The sequence below is a fragment of the Mustela nivalis genome (genome assembly GCF_964662115.1).
Source record: "Mustela nivalis genome assembly, chromosome: 7".
Taxonomy (NCBI): Eukaryota; Metazoa; Chordata; class Mammalia; order Carnivora; family Mustelidae; genus Mustela; species Mustela nivalis.
In genome coordinates, this window is record NC_139026.1 from 66,677,001 (window position 1) to 66,699,153 (window position 22,153).

General features: G+C 39.4%; 1 protein-coding gene across 1 annotated transcript in view; it reads right to left on the bottom strand.

Annotated features, from left to right (window-relative positions):
• LOC309868503 (small ribosomal subunit protein mS35-like) overlaps nt 1-22,153 on the bottom strand; it is a 53,623-nt gene that overhangs the window by 15,891 nt on the left and 15,579 nt on the right. Inside the window, exons 6-7 of the mRNA XM_082738429.1 lie at nt 15,811-15,920; nt 6,536-6,605 (exon numbers count right to left, since the gene is read on the bottom strand). Coding sequence (XP_082594555.1) covers nt 6,536-6,605; nt 15,811-15,920 — 180 coding nt within the window. The remainder of the gene's footprint in view (nt 1-6,535; nt 6,606-15,810; nt 15,921-22,153) is intronic.

The following is a 22,153-nucleotide window of genomic DNA, read 5'->3' on the forward strand; positions in this document are numbered from 1 at the left end:
AAATAAAATCTTAGGAAAAAAAAAAAAAGATTCTTTCTTTCCTAGAATGAATGAAACAAGATGGGATTGGGAGGGAGACAAACCATAAGTGACTCTTAATCTCACAAAACAAACTGAAGGTTGCTGGGGGGAGGAGGTTTCCGAAAGGGGGGTGGGATTATGGACATTGGGGAGGGTATATACTATGGTGAGTGCTGTGAACTGTGTAAACCTGGCGATTCACAACCTGTACCCCTGGGGATAAAAATACATTATATGTTTATGAAAAAGAAAAAAAAAGATTCTTTCTCTCCTCTCTGCTCCCTCTCTAAAAATAACAATAACAATAATAAAAATAAAAATAAATAAAGGCCAGATGTGCTATTTGCCTGGAATCAAGGAAAAGGTAGCAAGTAAGCACTCTTTATTGTTACTGCTCTACAACAATGCTCAGACTCATCATGGGAATCCAATTAATGTATTTAGTTATTTTTTCTTTAATAAACACTGTAATATTAGTTTATGCATAATTAGATTACTCAGAAGTTTATGCATAAATACATTTCACATTGAAGAGATGTACCCTGTTACAGCAGCCATTATTTTTCTATAATACAGAGGATACTACCATAGTCAAATATAAATTAGCATCAGGAAATAAACTCATAGAAGCAAATGTTTGTGGAAAACTTCCAAAACAATAAGGAATTAAGAATACTTTGTAAATATTTGAGAAAACATAATCAAATGAAAAGCAAACCTAATCTACACATAAATCATACATCCATGAAAATTAAGTATCTCAAACTGTTGCAAAGATATTTTTTATAAACTGGGCACAATTATGATTGCTGATTATTAATAATTTTCTCAATAGATCATTAAGCTAGAACAGTAAGCTAATCATTGCTAACATCTAACAAGTATGCTACGTTTTTACTAAAAAGGGAGTTTGATATTTTGTCACCTTACTTTTGAAGACTTGTACTTCAAAAGGTTATGGAAATCGGGCACCTGGATGGCTCAGTGGGTTAAAGCCTCTGCCTTCAGCTCAGGTCATGATCCCAGGGTCCTGGGATCTAGCCCTGCATTGGGCTCTCTGCTCTGCAGGGAGCCTGCTTCCTCCTCTCTCTCTCTGCTTGCCTCTCTGCCTACTTGTGATCTCTGCCTGTCAAATAAATAAATAAAATCTTTAAAAAAAAAAAAAAAGGTCTATGGAAATCTAAAAGAATGGACGACTATTATTAAACATTCAGTGTTCTTACATAGCACTGACCTAGATACTATGAAGAACAAAATACAGTAAGGTTGGATATATGCTAATGAGGACCTTATGATCAGTCAGAAAGACAAAACATATATGGAATAACAAAAACACACATGGGAAACAGTCAACTGTTTCCAGTCATACATGGCACAACTGTCTGTGGTCAAGGGCCCTATTAACCAATATAGATGAGACAGTATAACTTGCTATTTATGTGAGATAGGAGTTATGCAAAGAATAAAAGGCTCAAATTCATCTGCTGAATTAATATCCAAAATATATGAAGAACTCATAACAACTCAAGCAGAAAAACAATTTGAGAATGAGAAGATCTAAATACCCACTTTTCCAAAGACATACAGATGGCCTAAAAGACACATGAAAAGATGTTCCACATCAGTCACCAGTGAAATGCAAATCAAAAGGACAATGAAAGACAATGAAAGAACACTTCACACCTGTTACAATGGTTATTCTCAAAAAGACAAGAAATAACAAGTATTGATAAGGATACGGAGAAAACAGAACTCTGTGCACTGCTGGTGGGAATGTAAATTAGTACAGCCACTGTGGAAAACAGTACAGAAGTTCCTCAAGAAATTAAAAATATAACTATCACAAGATCAAGCAACTCCACTTCTGGGTATACATCCAAAGAAAAGGAACATTAACTTGAAAAAATACCTGCACCCTCAAGTTCACTGCAACATTATTTACAATAGCCAAGACATGGAAACAATCTCTGTGTCCAATGATGGATAAACCGATAAAGAGTTAAGTGTGTATGTATGCAAGCATACATACATATACACTATGGACTATTATTCAGCCAAAAAAAGGAACTCCTACCATCTGTGACAACATGAATGGCTCTTGAAGGCATTAAGCTAAGTGAAAAAAAGTCAGAGAAAGATATATAACATATGATCTCATTTATGTGTGGAATCTAAAACACCTCAACGTATAGCAACAGAACAAACTGGTGGCTGCTAGAGGCTAGGGTTGAGCAAAGTGAGTGAAGATGGTTAATAGGTACAAACTTCCAGTTAGAAAGCAAATCATGGGGATGTCATGTACACCATGGTGACTACAGTTAATAATACTGTACTGCATATTTGAAAGTTACTAAGAGTAAATTTCAAAAGTTCTCATCACAAGAAAAAAACATTTGTAACTATATGCAGTGATGAGTGGATGAATGTTAACTAGACATAATGTGATCATTTCATAACATATGTTATGGAAGCATTACACTTTACCACCTGAAACAAATATAATATTATACATCAATTATATCATAAAAAATAGGCTCAAAGCAGGTATCAACTGAAGTGTTGAAGGATATACAATAAGTAGAAAAAATTAAAAATTAAATAGTAACCTATACAACATCGTAAACTATATAACAACACTTTTGTAATATTTACTACTAAACCTTGTTTCTACTAGTGTTCCTCAATGGAAAAGACAAAGTCTTCCTCCTTATATATTAAACCCCATATGCAACAACACCAAGCAAGTAATAGGCAACCAGTAAACTTTTACCCCATCAATCAATAAACAGTTCATTTTAATGAAAGCACACCTGACATTTGCTATACGGATGGTTTACTATTTCATAAACATTAAAAAAGTGAAAGGGGTACTTTCTTAAACAACTAGTAAAATGCTACCTCAGCTCAATTTTGCCCTCTGGATACAATTTTACACTCTGTAAATAAGCCATACAACCTGTTCACAACCTGGCTCTGACTTGTTTTTCTGGTCTCAACTCCTTACCTCTGCCCTATCAGCCTTACACCCCGGCCACACCCAACTTCCGCCGGCTCTCTACATCCACAAGGCCAGAGTCCTTCACCCACTGCTCTACTGCATCTTCCTATTTATCTTCCAGAACCAGTCACCAGTTCTTGTGAAGCTTCCAGGGAGAATTAATACTCATCAGTGGCTCTCACAGCACCGTGTTCCTACCTCCGTTACTGAGTGAAACAGACTACGTTATAACTTACTGGTTCTCTCCAGAAATAAAGGTACCTAAAGGCAGAGCTCTTTCACTTTCATAGTCTGAGCAATACCTAGCACTGTACGTGGTACACAAGACAAAATTACTGCTGAATGCAGGAAAGAGTACACAACATTACAAACATCATTCAAGAGTTCTTTACTGGGGCGCCTGGGTGGCTCAGTGGGTTAAGCCACTGCCTTCGGCTCAGGTCATGATCTCAGGGTCCTGGGATCGAGTCCCGCATCGGGCTCTCTGCACAGCAGGGAGCCTGCTTCCCTCTCTCTCTCTGGCTGCCTCTCCATCTACTTGTGATTTCTCTCTGTCAAATTAATAAATAAAATCTTTAAAAAAAAAAAAAAAGAGTTCTTTACTATCACCTGGAAATATACGTGCATTCCATGTATTCCACACATCATAAGGAACTCACAGACCAAACATTAAATGGTGATGATGGAGCTGCAAAAGGACTCTTCATTATCAGATACATCTGCAATAAGGTCTGCTTTAAAAATGAACTTTTTTTTTTTAAACGATTTTATTATTTGAGATAGAGAGAAAGGGAGAAGCAGGATCTCCACAGAGCAGGGAGCCTAACATGGGGCTCAATCCCAGGATCCTGGGATCATGACCTGAGCTGAAAAGAGATGCTTAACCAACTGAGCCACCCCACTGCCCCTGAACTTCTTACTTTGACATGAACTCTTTACTTCAAAAATGAACTCTGAGGGGCGCCTGGGTGGCTCAGTGGGTTAAAGCCTCTGCCTTCGGCTCAGGTCATGATCCCACGGTCCTGGGGTTGAGCCCCACATTGGGCTCTCTGCTCAGTGGGAAGCCTGCTTCCTCCTCTCTCTCTCTGCCTGTCTCTCTGCCTGCTTGTGATCTTTCTCTGTCAAATAAATAAATAAAATCTTAAAAAAAAAAAAAATGAACTCTGAGTCTGAAATTACCCGACTCAGAAGTTTGTTATGTGGCTTTCCAGAACCAATTTAGTATAAAGCTAGATGTATTTTTGACTAGCAATAAGACTATCATGGAATCCACATAAGACAGTTGAAAATTCAAATTTAAAAAAGGAACTATTAGTAATTAAATATCAAATTATTCAAGAATCCTTGGAATTTGATTTCAGATCTCTATAAAGTAAGTGTTTTTTTCTTCCCCCAGTGTCTACCTTTTGTGCAAATCATTTTACAATGTTTCATCTGATCATTTCTTAACTTAAAGCTTGTGGAAGCTTTAAAGAATATCATGGCACGAAGTTAAAATCTAGGAAGTTTTGTTATTATCAGCATGTCAGAATGCTGAGAAGGATACCTTAGGTATTAAATACTCTGAAACTAGTTAAAAAATAAAGAAACAGATTAAAAGGGGGTTCTCTAAATATTTGATTAAATACCAGTTTGCTAACATCAATTTTAAGTCTGAATTCCAGAAAGGAAGGAAAGAGAAGGAAAAAAGAACTTCAATTCAATAAAAATTCTGTTCCACCAGCTCTGCAAAATTTCACGGCTCATCTGCATTCTCTTAAAGCTTCTTCATTGATGGTACTTATTTAGAAAGGATTAAGAGCCAAGTTTAATACAGAAATTATTTAATTATATCTGTTTAGGACAGATGTATGTGGCCACTTATTCTGGCATCAAAGTAATTAGCATTAAAGATCAAAGGCTACTTGTGTGAATCCAGAATACAAACTTGTTTGGATTCTATGTCATGGAACCACAGAAAGAATCCAGTAAGTCAACTTTCACTGAATTTATTTATGCCTGTCATTTCCTTTGGGGCAAATTCAATTTACAGGCTGCTGGCAAAAGAGACTCAAAAGTGGTCAGTTTTTATTGTTCGGTATTAACTCTTTCAGGATCAGCCATAGAGCTATAGCTAATTCAACCATGTTGCTGGTTCAAAAGAGAACTTAATTATATTAAGCCAAAGGCATTTATAAAATCAACTGACAGGAAAGAGAGATTAACTGCTATTATGATGTTGCTCCTGAAGCCAGGAACTAGAAAATCCGGATAAATTATGATAATTAGAATACCTCAGAAGAGAAAAGCTACCAGCTACTTTTTGTTCTTTAGTAACCTGGCAACAAAATTTCCTTTTCTTTTATTTTCCACTTAAGCTCTTGTGCTACAGTTTTACTGTTATTATGAAGAGAATGCTGTGAGCAGTCTGGAGAATGGTTGCATGTGTTTACTCAATTACAACAACTCAGGGATGGCAGGAGATTCCCAAGGGCATCTAATCCAACTATCTATCCAAAGAGAGTGATCCTTTCACCACCATATCTCCATTAAGTAGCCAAAGGATGGAACGTTCTCTACCAATTAAAAGTAGCACACTCCATCTTTAGAGGACTCTCTTAGAAAGTTTGTACTCAGTGACAAAGTCTGTTTCTCTATTACTTTTACCTTGTTGTATACCTAAAAGTCATGAAAAACAAATCTAACCTTTCTTTAATATGAAGTCCTTCAAACATCTAAAGAGAGTGACACTCTCCTATCTCCATTCCTTCATATGTTCCTAATAGAAAATACTACTGAATCCCATGTCTGTTAGGCAAGCTGCAAAAAAATTAATTTATGCATATTTTAAATTATTTTAATTTTTAAAAATAATATTTAAAACTTTGAGTTACCCAAACATATTAGATACCAACTTTAAATTAGTAAGTTGATGCTCAAGCAAAAACTTCCTTATAAATAAATGTGTATGCCTGTATTAAATCTCAAAAAACTCAGACACAAGACTATTTTTAATACTAAAATTAAATAAATAATTGCCCTTAATTGTCCCTGATGTAAACTAGGGAAATGTTCACACAAAAGGCTATGTGTTAACTAAAAATTTTAATAAATATTTAAAATACCTTTCTATAAAGTTTTGGGGCTTTGTTATGAAGTTTATTTGAACAGCAGGATGCATTCTAAATTCTTGAGTTATACAGATGAACTCCCTTCTATAACTTTGATAACTTTCAGCCAAAGTCAAACAAAAGAAAAAAAAAATTCAGATCTTCTAAATGAAGACAGAAACTCTGAATTTTAAAGGCATTTAGTATTTGGTCATCTGATTTCTGTAAGATGGAACTGAGATGGACTGCATAATCTATTTCAAGGTCCTCAATTTCAATGTCAGTAGAAATTATTTATAACATTTCATCTGTAGTTTAGTGGTTCATTAAATCCTCAACTGACTAATTGTCACAGACTGTTTTGAAATGTTAACACCATCTAAATTATCCTGACAAAATTATTAAACATTCACACACAATCACTTACCCAAGACTCATGGTATAAAACTGTTAGCAGATAGAGTGCATAATCATAATACTGTCTCTTTAAAGGGCACCTGTAAGAGAAAGAGACAGAAGAAGTCAAAATTTTAAAAATTCAGTACATAAAATAATTTGCAAAATATACAAACACTAAATACAAAGGATAACTTAGATTCAGGTATTCTCTATATTCAGGGAATATCCTACCTTTTATTTCTCTTTGTTTTCATCACTAATGGGAGTTATTTGTATCTGATAATAGTTTTACACTATTTTTTAATATGACTGTGTCCAATCTAAGTGCGCTTCACAATCTTGGGGCTAAGAGTCTGCTGGACAGTGTGATTGTATCTACAGAGTTCATTTTAAAAACAGAGATAGATTAAAGACAGTGGCTAATCAAAACGTTCATTTTGATTTCTCCAGAGCCAAGTTTTAAAAAAATGAGCTACACTATTCAATGCTATACTGAAGTTGTTGTATTTAAAATAGAATTAATGGGGACGCCTGGGTGGCTCAGTTGGTTAAGCAGCTGTCTTCGGCTCAGGTCATGATCCCAGGGTTCTGGGATCGAGTCCCACATTGGGCTCCTTGCTCGGCAGGGAGCCTGCTTATCTCTCTGCCTCTGCTGCTCCCCTCCCTACTGTTCATGCTCTCTGTCAACCACTCTCTCTCAAATAAATAAATAAAATCTTAAAAAAAAAAAAATAGAATTAATGACCAAATACTACATAAAACTTCTATATATATAGGAGATAACAAATTAAGCTTTTAGAAATCATTAATTCCAATTTCTTGAAATATAAAATAAAATCATCATTTGACAGGAGCACATGGGTGGCTCAGTAAGTTAAGCATCTGCCTTTGGCTCAGGTCATGATCCCAGGGTCCTGGGATGGAGTCCCATGTTGGACTCTGCTCAGTGGGGAGCCTGCTTCTCCCTCTGCCTGCTGCTCCCCCTGCTTGGACTCACTCTCTCCCTCTTTCTGTCAATTAAATAAATAAAATCTTAAAAAAAAAAACAAAACCCATCACATGACAAGTCACTTTAACAGTACTCTGTTTATTCTATATATTTAGGTTTAATAGTTCTCTAAATAGTTGCTACCATAAACACACACACACACCCACCAACACTGGAAAACTTAGGGAAAAACTCTGTCAGATACTTACAGAATTTCAAAGAGCAACACTTTAAAAGTAATTTTTTAAGCTGTACAAACTAAAAACTCAACCTTATTTTACATTTTCTAAAGACAGTAAAAAAGAATATTACTAATATATCTCAAATCTATTTTCCCCCATACTATAATACTCTAAAACCAGGGTTCCCAAGTTTTTTCCACCCCACATTATTGCCTTCATTTATATATGCCATACTACTTCTTCTCACCATTAAGAAGGAGGACATAAAACTTAAATGACTTCCAAGAGCTTTGAAACTAGAATGGGAAGGGAGAGAAGATATCTGCCCACTTGCTTTTCTCTAAAGGCAGGTCTTTATATTTTGACATAATTCAGAAACAGCCAAATATGGTAAGATAAAAATAAAATAATCCTGGGGCACCTGGGGGCTCAGTCAGTTAAGTGTCTGACTCTTGATTTTGCTCAGGTCACGATCTTGGGGTCACAAGATCATGCCCCGTGTTGGGCTCGGTGGTGGGCATGGAGCCTGTTTAAGATTCTCTCTCTCCCCCTTTCCTTCTACCCTTCCCCGCCTTCCAGAAACAGAAATAAAATAACCCTTTTGTAAAAACATACCAATAACCCTTCTTCACCTCAAATAACACAATTTATAAATTCATAGGAGGTAAATTTAATACTGTTTTTATGAAGCAAATTCACTAAAATTCATATTTACAAAATTGCCTGGGTAAATTAAATTTCTGTATTTAATCATTTAAATTTTGAACTGAAAGATCTTTGACTTTGTAAAAATCAGTTTAAACCTTAATCACTAGCAAATCACTTTTATTCTCTTCTAACATCTTCCCTGAGTCTTATTCACATGGATGTATTAGAATCCAGACTGAAAAATAACAATAATAATTTAACTAGGCAGTTAGGCAAGCTTCTCCATGTCCATAAAGAGGACAGCAACAGTAGACTAGTGTGAAGATATTAAACACATGAAATGTAGGTGGCTGGGTGGCTCAGTTGTTAAGTGTTTGCCTTTGGCTCAGGTGATGATCCCAGGGTCCTAGGATGGAGCCCTGCATCGGGCTCCCTACTTGGTGGGAAGCCTGCTTCTCCCTCTTCCACTCCCCCTGCTTGTGTTCCCTCTCTCACTGTGTCTCTCTCTGTCAAATAAATAAAATCTTTAAGAAAAAAATAAAATAAATAAACACATGAATGGGACAACTTCACTGACCTAATACGTTAGTTTATGTTGATGTATAAGGCTACCCCGATTTTTTTTTATTGTTTTAATTTCTTTTCAATGTACCAGAATTCATTGTTTATGTATACCCTGATTTTCAATGTCATTTCTTAAGGAAAGGACTGCCAGAAGACTGGAAGATAATAAAACAACACAATGACCAATAAAACAACACAATGACTGTCGGGAGCCGGTACAGGAGGCCTACTCTAAGAGCCGTAAGGGACTGAATATGATTGGCTGTTCATTTAGGTCCACTCTGGCAGGAGGTGCATGAGCACTGCATTGTGATTGGGTAACACTGCCTATATAAAAACGCATGCGCCGAGGGTAAAAGAGGGAGGAAAAAAAAAGCGATTAAAGAAGAAGGTTCGCCGCTACGTGAGTCTCCGAGTCGTTCTTGCGGGCCGAGAGCGACAGGTGGTGCTGAAACCCGGGATTCTCATCGTGAGAGACGCACGGAGTCGGCGACGATCAGGTAAAGAGTGCACCTATTTCTGTCTAGTGACAGGGAAAGTTCCTCAAGTCGAGGACGAGCGTAGAAAGCTTTCCGGGATGGGAAACGAGATGGCTGCATATAAAATGCTGGGGCCGCTAACTGACATTCTTAAAGCAAATGGGACCCCTTTGAAAAATAAGAAGGCTCGCTTATTTCTAAAAGAAGTGGGTCAAACCGCTCCGTGGTTCTTAGAGGAGGGATTGCTTAATATTCCCCAATGGGAATATCTAGGGGAGGACCTCAGGCGCGACCCGCGCACTACGCCGGGAACTCTCGCTGTTTGGTCCTTAGTGAAGGTCTGCTTACAATCATCCCGCGAACCCATATGCAAGGCGGTTCTACAGGGAGGAGAGATCTTAGAACAGGTAAAAGAGGAGTCTTGCAAAGGATCCTGGAGAGATTCCAGTTCTGAAAGTGAAAGCTCAGAAGAAACCTCAGACGAGGAAAACGCCCGTCTGGGTGATAAGAGAAAAGTGACGGGAGGGGGTCCCTCCGATGATCAGAGAGTGGAAGAAATGAAAAGAGAGCTTGCAAAAAAGGAGGAGGAACTAAAAAAGGCTATGGCGCAGCTCAAAATGCAGGGGGAAGTTATGGCGCAGCTGAAATTAAAAGTGAAAGAAGGAGCTATGGCGCAGTTACAAACAGAGACGGAAGTGGTAGATAACTTAGATCCTATGCCCACGCGCCCAGCCCCAACAGCGCCACCTTACGAGGGGCCTCCTCCGTATAAACCTTGCTGCGCCAAGGCCTGCTATTGTGCGAGCTGCACCGCACAGAATTGGAGAGAAGTATTAGGGCCAGAAAAAGGGTTTTTCCCCGTCATGGAAGATCAACATCAGCAAAGATATCATCAGCCCCTAGATTTTAAACTCGTAAAGCAGCTGAAGGAAGCAGTTATGTCCTATGGGCCTCAGGCTGCTTTTACGGTTTCTTTGGTTGAAACACTAGGTAGCCTTTACCTCACTCCTGAAGACTGGAGTAACTTGGCTAGAGCAGTTTTATCTGGTGGGCAATATTTAGAATGGAAGATTCAGAATCAGGACAATTGCCAGGACACGGCGCGAAGAAATGCAGCAGCAGGTAACCCACAGTGGAACCTAGACATGTTAACAGGTGCGGGACAATATTTTGGGTCACAGGCACAAAGTAATTATCCGCCAGGGGTATATCACCAGATAGCAACCGCAGCTTTGAGGGCATGGAAGACGTTAAGGGGTGCTGGAGATTTGCAAGGACAGTTATCCAAAGTGCTACAAGGGCCGAATGAGCCCTATGCAGATTTTGTGGACAGGTTGATACAAACCACTGGTAGGATGTTTGGGGACGTAGACCAGGCTATGCCCCTAGTTAAACAATTGGCTTTTGAAAATGCCAACAAATGGTGCCGAGAAGCCATTAGACCCTGGAAAGCGAAAGACTTGTCAGGTCTTATCAAGGTCTGCAGGGATATCACAGGACCTCTAGTTCAGGGCCAGGTCATGGCTGCTGCTTTTGCACAAGCGTTGCAAGGGGCAAATGGGGCTAGGACCAAAGGGTGTTTCTTATGTGGGCAAGAAGGTCATATGAAAAAGGACTGCCCACAGCGCAACAGCCAGGCACGAGGAGGAAGACAGAGTCAACCAGTCCAATTTGTGAAGGTGGAAGAGGCGCATCCAAATAAAGGTTATGGAGGACCGAAACCACAGCTATGCCCCAGATGTAGAAAGGGGAATCACTGGGCTAGCGATTGCCGCTCAGTCACTGATATGGATGGAAATCGGCTGCCACCAAATAATTGGGGGAGTTCAAAAAACGGGAAGCAGGGCCTTTCCCCCCGGGGCCCGAACGAAATGTACGGGGCGGTCATGGCGCTGCCGCAGAAGGCGAGACAGATGTTTCCCCCTGCAGACCCAGAAGAGCCACCACAGGCTCAGCCGGACTTGACCTGCGTGCCACCACCCGAATGGTCTTAACCCCTGAAATGGGTGTGCAGGCGGTGCCCTCGGATTTCCATGGGGGCCCGCCAGAGGGTACTGTGGGATTACTTCTGGGTAGAAGTTCCACCACTCTTAGAGGTCTCGTTATCCACCCAGGGGTTATTGACCCAGATTTTTCAGGGGAAGTAAAAATGTTAGTTTCCTCTCCAAGAGGCATCACCATTATCAACCCTGGGGATAGGATTGCTCAACTCCTAATCCTGCCCAGCCACCATGACAGATATAAGTCTACAGGAAGGTTGCGAGATGGAGGGCTTGGATCAACAGGAAATGACTTGATGTGTCTGACTATGGATATGAGCAACAGGCCCATGACAGTCTTAAAAATAAGAGGAAAACCCTTCTGGGGGCTGTTAGATACAGGGGCAGACAAAAGTATTATAAATTTAGCTGATTGGCCAAAGCAATGGCCCCTTGTCAAGGCCAATCAAACATTAAGAGGACTAGGAATTGCTCACAGCCCAGATGTCAGCGCAGCATCTTTAGATTGGGAAGATGATGAGGGTCATAAAGGAGTCTTTCAGCCATATGTTTGTTCTCTCCCTGTAACCCTTTGGGGACGAGATGTGTTAGAGCAAATGAATATAGTATTAACTACTGAGAATCATTATAGTGAAAATGCAAGAAACATGATGAAAGCCATGGGATATGTTCCAGGCCAAGGTCTCGGGCCCAAGGGGCAAGGGACCCCTAACCCAACACCCATGGGAGGTCAGGGTTTTCCCCAGCGGCCACTGAGGCAATAAAAATAGATTGGAAGGAAAGTACTCCACGGTGGGTGCCTCAGTGGCCGTTAACTACAGAAAAACTGAGGGCTGCTAGACAATTAGTTAGAGAGCAAGTTGAGGCAGGGCATTTACGTGAATCAAGATCCCCATGGAACACCCCTATATTTGTGGTAAAGAAAAAGTCAGGAAAATGGAGATTATTACATGATCTGAGACAGATAAATGATCAGATGCAAATAATGGGGCCTGTTCAGCTGGGTCTCCCCGTTGTTACTGCCCTGCCCAGAGATTGGCCTTCTATTGTTATAGATATTAAAGATTGCTTTTTCTCTATCCCGATCCATCCGGACGACATGAAGAGGTTTGCTTTTACCTTGCCAGCTGTTAATCATTCCGAGCCTGACCAACGGTATGAATGGACAGTGCTCCCTCAGGGTATGGCTAATAGTCCCACTATGTGTCAGCTCTATGTGGGCAAGGCTCTTTTGCCAGTACGGAATAAGTTCTCAGATGTTTGCTGCTACCATTATATGGATGATATCCTAATCTGTCATAGCAATACATCGGTTCTCACCTCAGCATTCACCTTTCTGCAGCAACAGTTAGCGATGTGGGGGCTAATTGTTGCTTCTGAGAAAATACAAACAGCAAATTTAAAGGACTATCTGGGCCTACAACTCACTGACTCCACAGTAAAGCCGCAAAAGGTTCAAATTCGCAGAGATCATTTAAAGACCTTAAATGATTTCCAAAAACTCCTGGGGGATATCAATTGGATTCGTCCCTATCTGAAACTGACAAATGCAGAATTAAAACCATTATTTGATATTTTGCCAGGAGACTCCAAATTGGACTCTCCACGGGCGCTCACGCCCGAGGCTATAAAGGCACTACAATTGGTTGAGGAAAGATTGGCTTCGACTACAGCAGATAGGTGCGATCTAGACAAACCAATTTATGCCGTTGTTGTACCATCCCCAGGTTCACCCACAGGAGTACTATGGCAAGGTGGGCCTCTTCAGTGGGTGTATTTACATAATAGTCTTGCCCGAATCATCACCCCTTATCCCATTGCTGTGGCAATAACGGCAGGCAAAGTTATCAAGACTGGCATACGAGTTCTCGGGAAGCTACCCGACTCATGCATAGTCCCCTATGACAAGAGCCAGCTATCCACCCTTGTGAACACTATAGATGAGTGGTCCATCCTGGCGACATCCTATCCCATATCATTTGACAATCATTATCCATCACATCCATTGATTGAGTTCTGTAAAGATACACATCTTATCTGGCCAAAAATTTGCAAATCAGAGCCCTTGGCCAATGCCATCACTATATTCACTGATGCCAGTAAGAAAGGAACAGGCGCTTATGTGGTTGAGGGAAAAGTCATAACAGCGGTAGTACCAGGTGAATCGGCACAGCGAACAGAACTATTAATCATTATGCTGGTTCTACAAAGGTTTCACAATCAAAACATCAATATATATTCAGATAGTAAGTATGCAGTACTAGCCGTTAGGCAGATAGAGACAGCAATTTTTTCAGCAAGCCAATCACCTATCGCCTCCCTACTAAAAAACCTCCAAGAAACGGTGCTGGCAAGGCCAGCCCCCTTTTATATTGGGCATGTAAGGGCTCATTCTGAGCTACCTGGACCAGTAGCATCTGGAAATAGAATAGCTGATAATAATGCAAGGTTTGAATTCTGTGGAGCAATAGAAGAAGCAAAAGATTATCACAGGAAATGGCATGTGAATTCATTACCGCTAAAAACAAGATTCAATATATCAAGAGCAGAGGCCCGTGACATTGTAAAAAGCTGTGGCAACTGTTGTGTTCATCTTCCGACGCCTTCCTTGGGTGTAAACCCTAAAGGCCTTATGCCCAACCATCTTTGGCAAATGGATGTAACTCATGTGCCCTCGTTTGGTCAACAACAATACTTACACCTTACCATTGATACTTGCTCCGGAATCATCATGGCTACCCCTTTAAGGGGTGAAAATGTAAAAAATGTAATGAGCCACTGCCTACGCAGCTTTGCGTGCTGGGGAATACCTAAAAGTCTGAAAACAGATAATGCCCCGGCCTATACCTCAAATACCTTTAAAAATTTTCTAGCATGCTATAATATCCAACACAGCACTGGCATACCATATAATCCCCTAGGTCAAGGAATTGTAGAACGAGCACACCTAACATGGAAAACTACCCTACAAAAAATTAAAAAAGGGGGAATAGGGGAGAGCTACTCAACACCTAATGACCTCACAAACCTTGTAAATTTTATTTTAAATTTTTTAACGCTAGATCAAGATGGTCTCTCTGCAGCAGAGCGACACTGGGGGCAACAAAAGCATACGCAAGCAATGGTAAAATGGAAAGATATACTTACGGGCCTATGGAAAGGCCCAGACCCGGTGCTTCGATGGCACCGAGGATCTCTTTGTGTTTTCCCACAGGATGCGCCATCACCCATCTGGGTGCCAGAGAGGCTCACGAGATTGGTGGCCATGGAGCCCATGGATCCTGTGGATGACATCATCTAGTCTCTCTTGTGAACCCCGACAACCTGCCGGTGCTGCTTCGACATAAACAAGACTTTGGAATAACAGCAGCCATTATTGCAGCTATCGCATCCGCCGCCGCTGCTACTGCTGCCGCGGTAGCGTTGACAACCTCGGTACAGACAGCCGCCATGCTCAACAACGTCACAGGAATGGTCGCTGAAGCATTGGCTACGCAAGAACAAATTAACGGACATTTGCATGCTGGGATCCTTATTGTAAATCAAAGGGTTGATCTTGTACAGGAACAACTTGATATCCTAGAGTCAATTGTGTCAATTAGGATGCATACATAATATGGCCGGACTTTGTATCACCCCTATAGCTCATAACAACTTATCCTTAGCAACTAACCTCTCTAGACAATTGGGAAGAATGCTTAATGGTACCTGGAACCGTCAATTTCAAAATTTAACTAAGCAATTACGAGCTCAAATTATATCCATATTCTACCAAAGTAACTATTGCACCTGTTAGTGAGTGGAAAAAATGTTACAGCAATCTGTTTCGTTCCTCAAACAGTGGGCCGGACTTGGTGCCATGGCTGTTCTCTTAATCACAGCTAACATACTAATGTTACGTTGGGTGTGTGGCTGTGTCCGTCGCAATCAATGACAATAACACCTCATGGTTCAAGCCATGATGGCTCCTGAAGCTGGTACCTCCCCCCAGATATGGCTAAGTATGCTAGATCGGTAGTCAAAGACGGGTAAGACTGATCCCACACCATAGCAACCTAAGACAGGGGCTCTTCGACCAGGGAGAGTACCCGATGACGGGTAAGCATGTGTGCTGAGGATTGGCAACCTAAGACAGGCACGATCTCAGCCATTATAAATAAATAAAAAAGGGGGAGATGTCGGGAGCCGGTACAGGAGGCCTACTCTAAGAGCCGTAAGGGACTGAATATGATTGGCTGTTCATTTAGGTCCACTCTGGCAGGAGGTGCATGAGCACTGCATTGTGATTGGGTAACACTGCCTGTATAAAAACGCATGCGCCGAGGGTAAAAGAGGGAGGAAAAAAAAAGCGATTAAAGAAGAAGGTTCGCCGCTACGTGAGTCTCCGAGTCGTTCTTGCGGGCCGAGAGCGACAATGACCAATTGGCTGAAGTTTTCTTTACCTGTCTGTTTTGATGGTAAGTACATCTGTAGTCTTGCAGCATCGCTCTTCCACAAGTTTAATGAGTTTCTTCTTTGCATGATCATCTAAATTCAAACTGGAAAGTTTAACATTAAAAATACAAGAAAAAATTATTTGAAAAGAATTATTTCAGATACTTTGTTTAGTGAAAAGAAAACCCCAAAACCCAGTAACAATATCATTTAATGTTAAACTAACCAAAAAGAAACTTTTGCAACCTGTACTGTTGTCTATGTAGAGTTAGCAAACGGCATGCATTATGAAGCCTGATCTTACTCATGGGGAAAAAAAAAAAAGGAGGAGGAGGAAACTGTTTTGAGTTGAAAGTTCTGGGCATTAGCACCTTTCCTGTTAAAACCAATAAGTCTCTTAAATAAATGATATTACAGCTTATGAGTAGCACTAAGAATTAAACTCAATTAGTATTAGTAAAGCTGGAATATAAGAATACTGGGATAAAACAAAAATGCTTTAAGATATTTCTACCACGCAATTATGAGACTTTTATCATTGCAACTTGCTTAGGGGTATTTATTTTAAAAGGTACAGGTATCTCATGGAAGATGGTATAGAGCATTCATGAAGGATCAAGACATTTGAAATTCAGCTCAACATTTCTCAAAATGTTAATACTAGTCCCAGAGGCTGTTAAGTAGAATTATTTCTCGGGGCGCCTGGGTGGCTCAGTGGGTTAAAGCCTCTGCCTTCTGCTCAGGTCATGATCCCAGGGTCCTGGGATCGAGCCCCACATCGGGCTCTCTGCTCAGCAGGGAGCCTGCTTCCTCCTCTCTCTCTGCCTGCCTCTCTGCCTACTTGTGTTCTCTGGCTGTTAAATAAATAAATAAAATATTAAAAAAAAAAGAATTATTTCTCTAAAAAGGCTATTTTTGTTGAATATATTCAGATAATACAGAGTTAAACTGGATTCTTTATAGAAGGACTTCTTAGAAGTGGTAATATGCTAATGAGCATTCTGAAATTTCAAGACGCAGGGTTCTTATGTAACAATTTCCAGATTTATCTGACCTCATATTCTATTTTTCAAGGGACAGTTCATGGAATTAGTCTTCCTTAAAACATATTTTGGGAAACACTGGACTACATGAACAGTTTTTAATTTGGAGAGAATTATGGCATGGATTGAAGGTATCTAAAAGAAAACTAGACTTGACATAGAAAAATAGGTTAGATATGAGAATACAGTTAAGTAAGGTAAGCCACACACTGTTTTTCCATGGACGGCATTAAGAATAAGAAAAATCCATAACTATATGAAGAGAAAAAAAGGCTCAATAAGATTTTACAATCACATCTACTTCTCGTTAGCTTCAATAACCCTGCACTTCCCTCAAGCCTTTATAGCAGAAGAGCTTATTTATTTTTCCATTTTTCCCACTAGCCTGCAAACTCTCCAGGGTAAGAACGGTATCAGTCCCATTTTTGGTGATGGCCTAGCACTTAAAGAACATATGACATGTATTTGTTGAATGAACACATAAATGAAAAAAAGAAAGGATACATGTTTTTTTTAAGCACTGTGAATTTTTATTTGAACTAAGAAAATATAGGAAATAAATAAATAAAAATATACTTTTAAAGAATAAATGCAGGAAAAACATTGACTATTAAATATCAACCTAACAGAATGGTCCTATGTGCAGGCAGTGCAAATTACCACAGTACCCTGGAAAAAATACGTATCAACAACCAGTTTATCAGCTTGAGGTATAAGAAATATAATTCTGATTATTAACGATAAGAATTACTTAAAAGGAAATAGTGAAATGAATGTACCCCTAATTATTAACATACTTGTACATATGCATGCATACAGATACAGTACAAAGAATAGTTTTTACGTTAGAATAAGAGAATGGAATGATTTTTTTCCTTTTAAAACTCCCTTCAATGTAATCATTTTCAACAATAAATTTAAAAATTTACAATTTAAAAAGTTTAAGTGTTCTAGCTTTTTATGTAAGAAGTAGTAAAAAAAAAATGGCACCAATGCAGATTATTGTAACTGCTTTAAAACTAACATTCACATTAACACTTTGAATGTTCAAAAATTATACAGCGTTTATGCCAGAAACTCAAAATATTTTAGAGCCATGTGGTACACTCATGCCACCTGCTAGCACTCAAAGGCACTGCAAAATTGTAGTCATTAAACTAGATGAACAGTCTGACTCTGAAATTGAGCAGCAATCATTACCATTCTTTTTCCAAAATTCCAAAGAATGCTTGGACTTTTCTTTTGCTACATTTTAAAGCATCAATACTGTATTAACATTATCCCCCAAAACAACACTGACATTTCACATCATAGGAGATCATGGTTTTATGTATATACTTTCAAATGCCCATATTTAAGAGTTACATAAATTGAGAAATAAACCTAATTGTGTGAAGTACCTTCTCTATTTAGAAGCATAGTACGTCAGTTAAAGAACTATAGTTATATACAAAAGACAAGACCTGGGTTTGATTTCTAGATTTGCAACTTTATTTGCTAAGTGACCTTAAATCACTTGATCTTACTGTTTCCTCATTTACAAAACAAAGTACTCACAGGATTTTTGTCATGAATAAATGAGAATAAATAGAAGAAAGCCATTTTTAAAGAAAAGTCCTACACAAATATTGTTTTTTTTTTGTTTTTTTTTAAGATTTTATTTATTTATTTGACAGAGTGAGAGAGATCACAAGTAGGCAGAGAAGCAGGCAGAGGGAGGGGGGAAGCAGGCTCCCCGCTGAGCAGAGAGCCCGATGCGGGACTCGATCCCAGGACCCTGAGATCATGACCTGAGCTGAAGGCAGCGGCTTAACCCACTGAGCCACCCAGGCGCCCCCAAATATTGTTTTTAATTCAGCACTACCTTTATGACTATCAAGAAAAATATGATACCATCTTTCTTTCTCTGAATTTAAAAATTTGAGTATCTTTTTTTTCTTTAAAGATTTTATTTATTTATTTGACAGAAGAGAGATCACAAGTAGGCAGAGAAGCAGGCAGAGGGAGAGGGGGAAGCAAGCTCCCCACTGAGCAGAGAGCCCGATGCGGGACCCGATCCCAGGACCCTGAGATCATGACCTAAGCTGAAGGCAAAGGCTTTAACCACTGAGCCACCCAGTGGCCCCGAGTATCTCTTAATATAGTACTTTATACTATTTGACTGGCTTCACAATATTACTTTAAATCATGCCAGGCGACACCTGGTTAAATATCTGACTCTTGATTTTGGTCATGATCTTGGGGTTGTGAGATCAAGCCCCACAATGGGCTCTGCACTGGGCAAGAAGACTGCATGGCATTCTCTCTCCCTCCCTCCCTATACCCCCGAAGAGAACTCAGGTTCTCTCTCATGTTCTCCCCCCCCAAAATAAATAAAATAAAAAAATAAGTCATACAGGAATGCACATGCTTTAGTCCTACTGTTTTACCTACTTTTACCCTTGAACTACATGATACCATTCAGGACACCACCACTGAGCTTTAACTGTCAGTGGGTAGAGTGAAGAGTCCGAGAAGGGCAGATGTGAGTTAGGAAAAGAACACAAAGAAGTGATGAAGGTTTCACATGGTGGTATAACACAAAAAGGAGACAGGAGGCCCCTGGGTGGCTCAGTGGGTTGGGCCTCTGCTTTTGGCTCAGGTCATGATCTCAGGGTCCTGGGATCAAGCCCCACTTTGGGCTCTCCACTCAGCGGGGAGCCTGCTTCCCCTTTTCTCTCTGCCTGCCTCTCTGCCTACTTGTGATCTCTCTCTCTATATCTCTGTCAAATAAATAAATAAATAAAATCTTTAAAAAAAATATTTTTAAAAAAGGAGACTAAAGTGGATGGCGGCCTGATAGGTAAGTGGTATCTTGTGGGATACTTCAAATAATGCAGTCGGATTATTTTTATGTAAAATAAAATAAACAAACAGAACAAGTAGGGAACCGGATGTCTATTCTGGTACTGAAGATTAAGGCCCACAAAAAGTAAGGCAAAATTCTAGATTTCCTGATTCTGAGTTCAGAGATTTTTTAAATCACTTAACATGGAGCTTGACAACAGCTGGTTGTTATTATCATCATTATTATTAAAAAGAGGCAACATTTACTAAATTATTAAAAAAATATCAGGTATTAATTACCCCTAGGTACTTTTTAAAAAAATTTTTAAAAACATTTTTAGGTAATCTCTATACCGAACGTGGGGCTCAAACTCACATCCCTGAGATCCAGAGTCACATGCTCCTCTGACTGAACCAGCCAGGCGCCTTACTCCTTAGGCAATTTATATTAACCTGGGGAATGTTGGCCAAGCATAATTTTAAGGTTTCCCCCCCTTTATCTAGATTTTCTAAAATTTATACAGTAAACATGTATTGTCTTTTGTGATTTTAATATTTTCAATTTCTCCAAACATATAAATGTAATGCTATGATATTTAAACTATTCTAGGGGGGAAAAAAGGCTGACGAGCTTTGTAAATTTATTTCATAAAGAAGGCACAATCCTGATACCAAAACCTTTCAAAGAAAGAAAATTACAAATCAAACATGGATATACCTCTAATAATATTTCTAGAAATTAAAGTTTATCTACTTGTTACCTTATAGTGTAAAAATGGTTGCAAGACTGTCAACATATTTTTGCAGTCCACATGGAATGTTCTTTTTCATTTTTTTTTTAAGATTTTATTTGACAAACAGAGATCACAAGTAGGCAGAGAAGCAGGCAGAGAGAGAGGGGGAAGCAGGCTCTCCGCTGAGCAGAGCCTGATATGGGGCTCGAACCCAGGACCCTGGCATCATGACCTGAGCCAAAGGCAGAGGCTTTAACCCACTGAGCCACCCACGAGCCCTTTCTTTTTCATTTTTTAAAAAGATTTTATTTATTTGTCAAAGAGACAAAGAGAGAAGGGGAGGGAGGGAGAGAGAGAGCACACATGAGCAGGGGGAGGGGTAGAGGGAGAAGCAGGCTCCCAGCTGAGCAAGGAGCCCAAAGTAGGTCTTGATCCCAGAACCCTGTGATCATGACCCTGGCCAAAGGTAGCCGCTTAACTGTCTGAGCCACTTAGGCACCCCAAACATGGGCTGTTCTGATTTAAAATAAAAACTACATGGAGTACAAAATCTAATTTTTTGAGTGTAAAAAAAAAAAAAAAAAGGAGTCTCTACCTTTGCTATAATATGACGAAATGGCACTTTACTGGTGAGGTTTTCCTCCCCAAAAATACATACCAGTCTAAGCATGAGAAGAAAATCAAACAAATCTAAAATGAAGTACATTCCACAAAATACATAACTAGTACTTCTCAAAACTGTCAAGGTCACTAAAAACAAGTAAATTCTGAGAAACCACCACAGTCAAGAGGTGCCTAAAGAAATCTGAATAGGGGCACCTGGGTGGCTCAGTCTGTTAAGCATCTGCCTTTGGCTCAGAGCATGATCCTAGGGTCCTGAGACAGAGCCTGGTGTCAACAGGGCTTCCTGCTCAGCGGCAAGCCTGCCTCTCCCTCTCCCATGCCCTCCAACTCATGTTCTGTCTCATGAGTGCTGTTTCTCAAATAAAGAAATAAAATCTTTAAAAAGAAAATCTGAATAAAGTATGAACTTTAATTAATAATGTATCAATATTGGCTCATTGTAATAAATGTACCACAATAGTAAAAATGTTAACAACATAAGAAATTTGGTGTGAAATATAGGAGGATTCTGTGAACTATCCTTGAAAGTTTTCCATAAATCTAAATTTTTTTTAGTTAAAAACAAAAAAACAAATAACAAAAACCCATCAGGTAACTGCTCTGTGACTGCTGTGTGAGAAAGCTATGCCATGTGGATCAAGACTCTTACCGGAGAAAACAGTGGTTTCAAATACTAACTTGGAAGTTAGTACAGCAAGACACTTGGAACTGCAATAGTATGTGACATGCTCTGATGGGTAGGAGCAGGGATTTAATGTTTCTCCAAGCAACAAACGATCCTAAAGAAAATGCTAACAGAGCAGATCCATAGGAAGGCAAAAGAATGATGTACTATGAAATAATCAGGGTTCAGAACACTTCAGTAAGTGTAAATACAACCATATAATTCATTACTACATTAATTCAAAGGAGATCATTTCAAAAATGCTATAGGACTAGGACACATCGTTAACGTAATAGAGGCTATTATCTCAAACTGAATACCAGTGTATACTTAGAAGCTAAAAGCCAGAGGCACATCCATTGTATAGAACAGCATAAAGGACTACATAAACATTATTTTAGAAGTTTCACCTAATGAAAAAGACAAAAAGAAAAGATAAAAATAAGGTATAGATATTTAA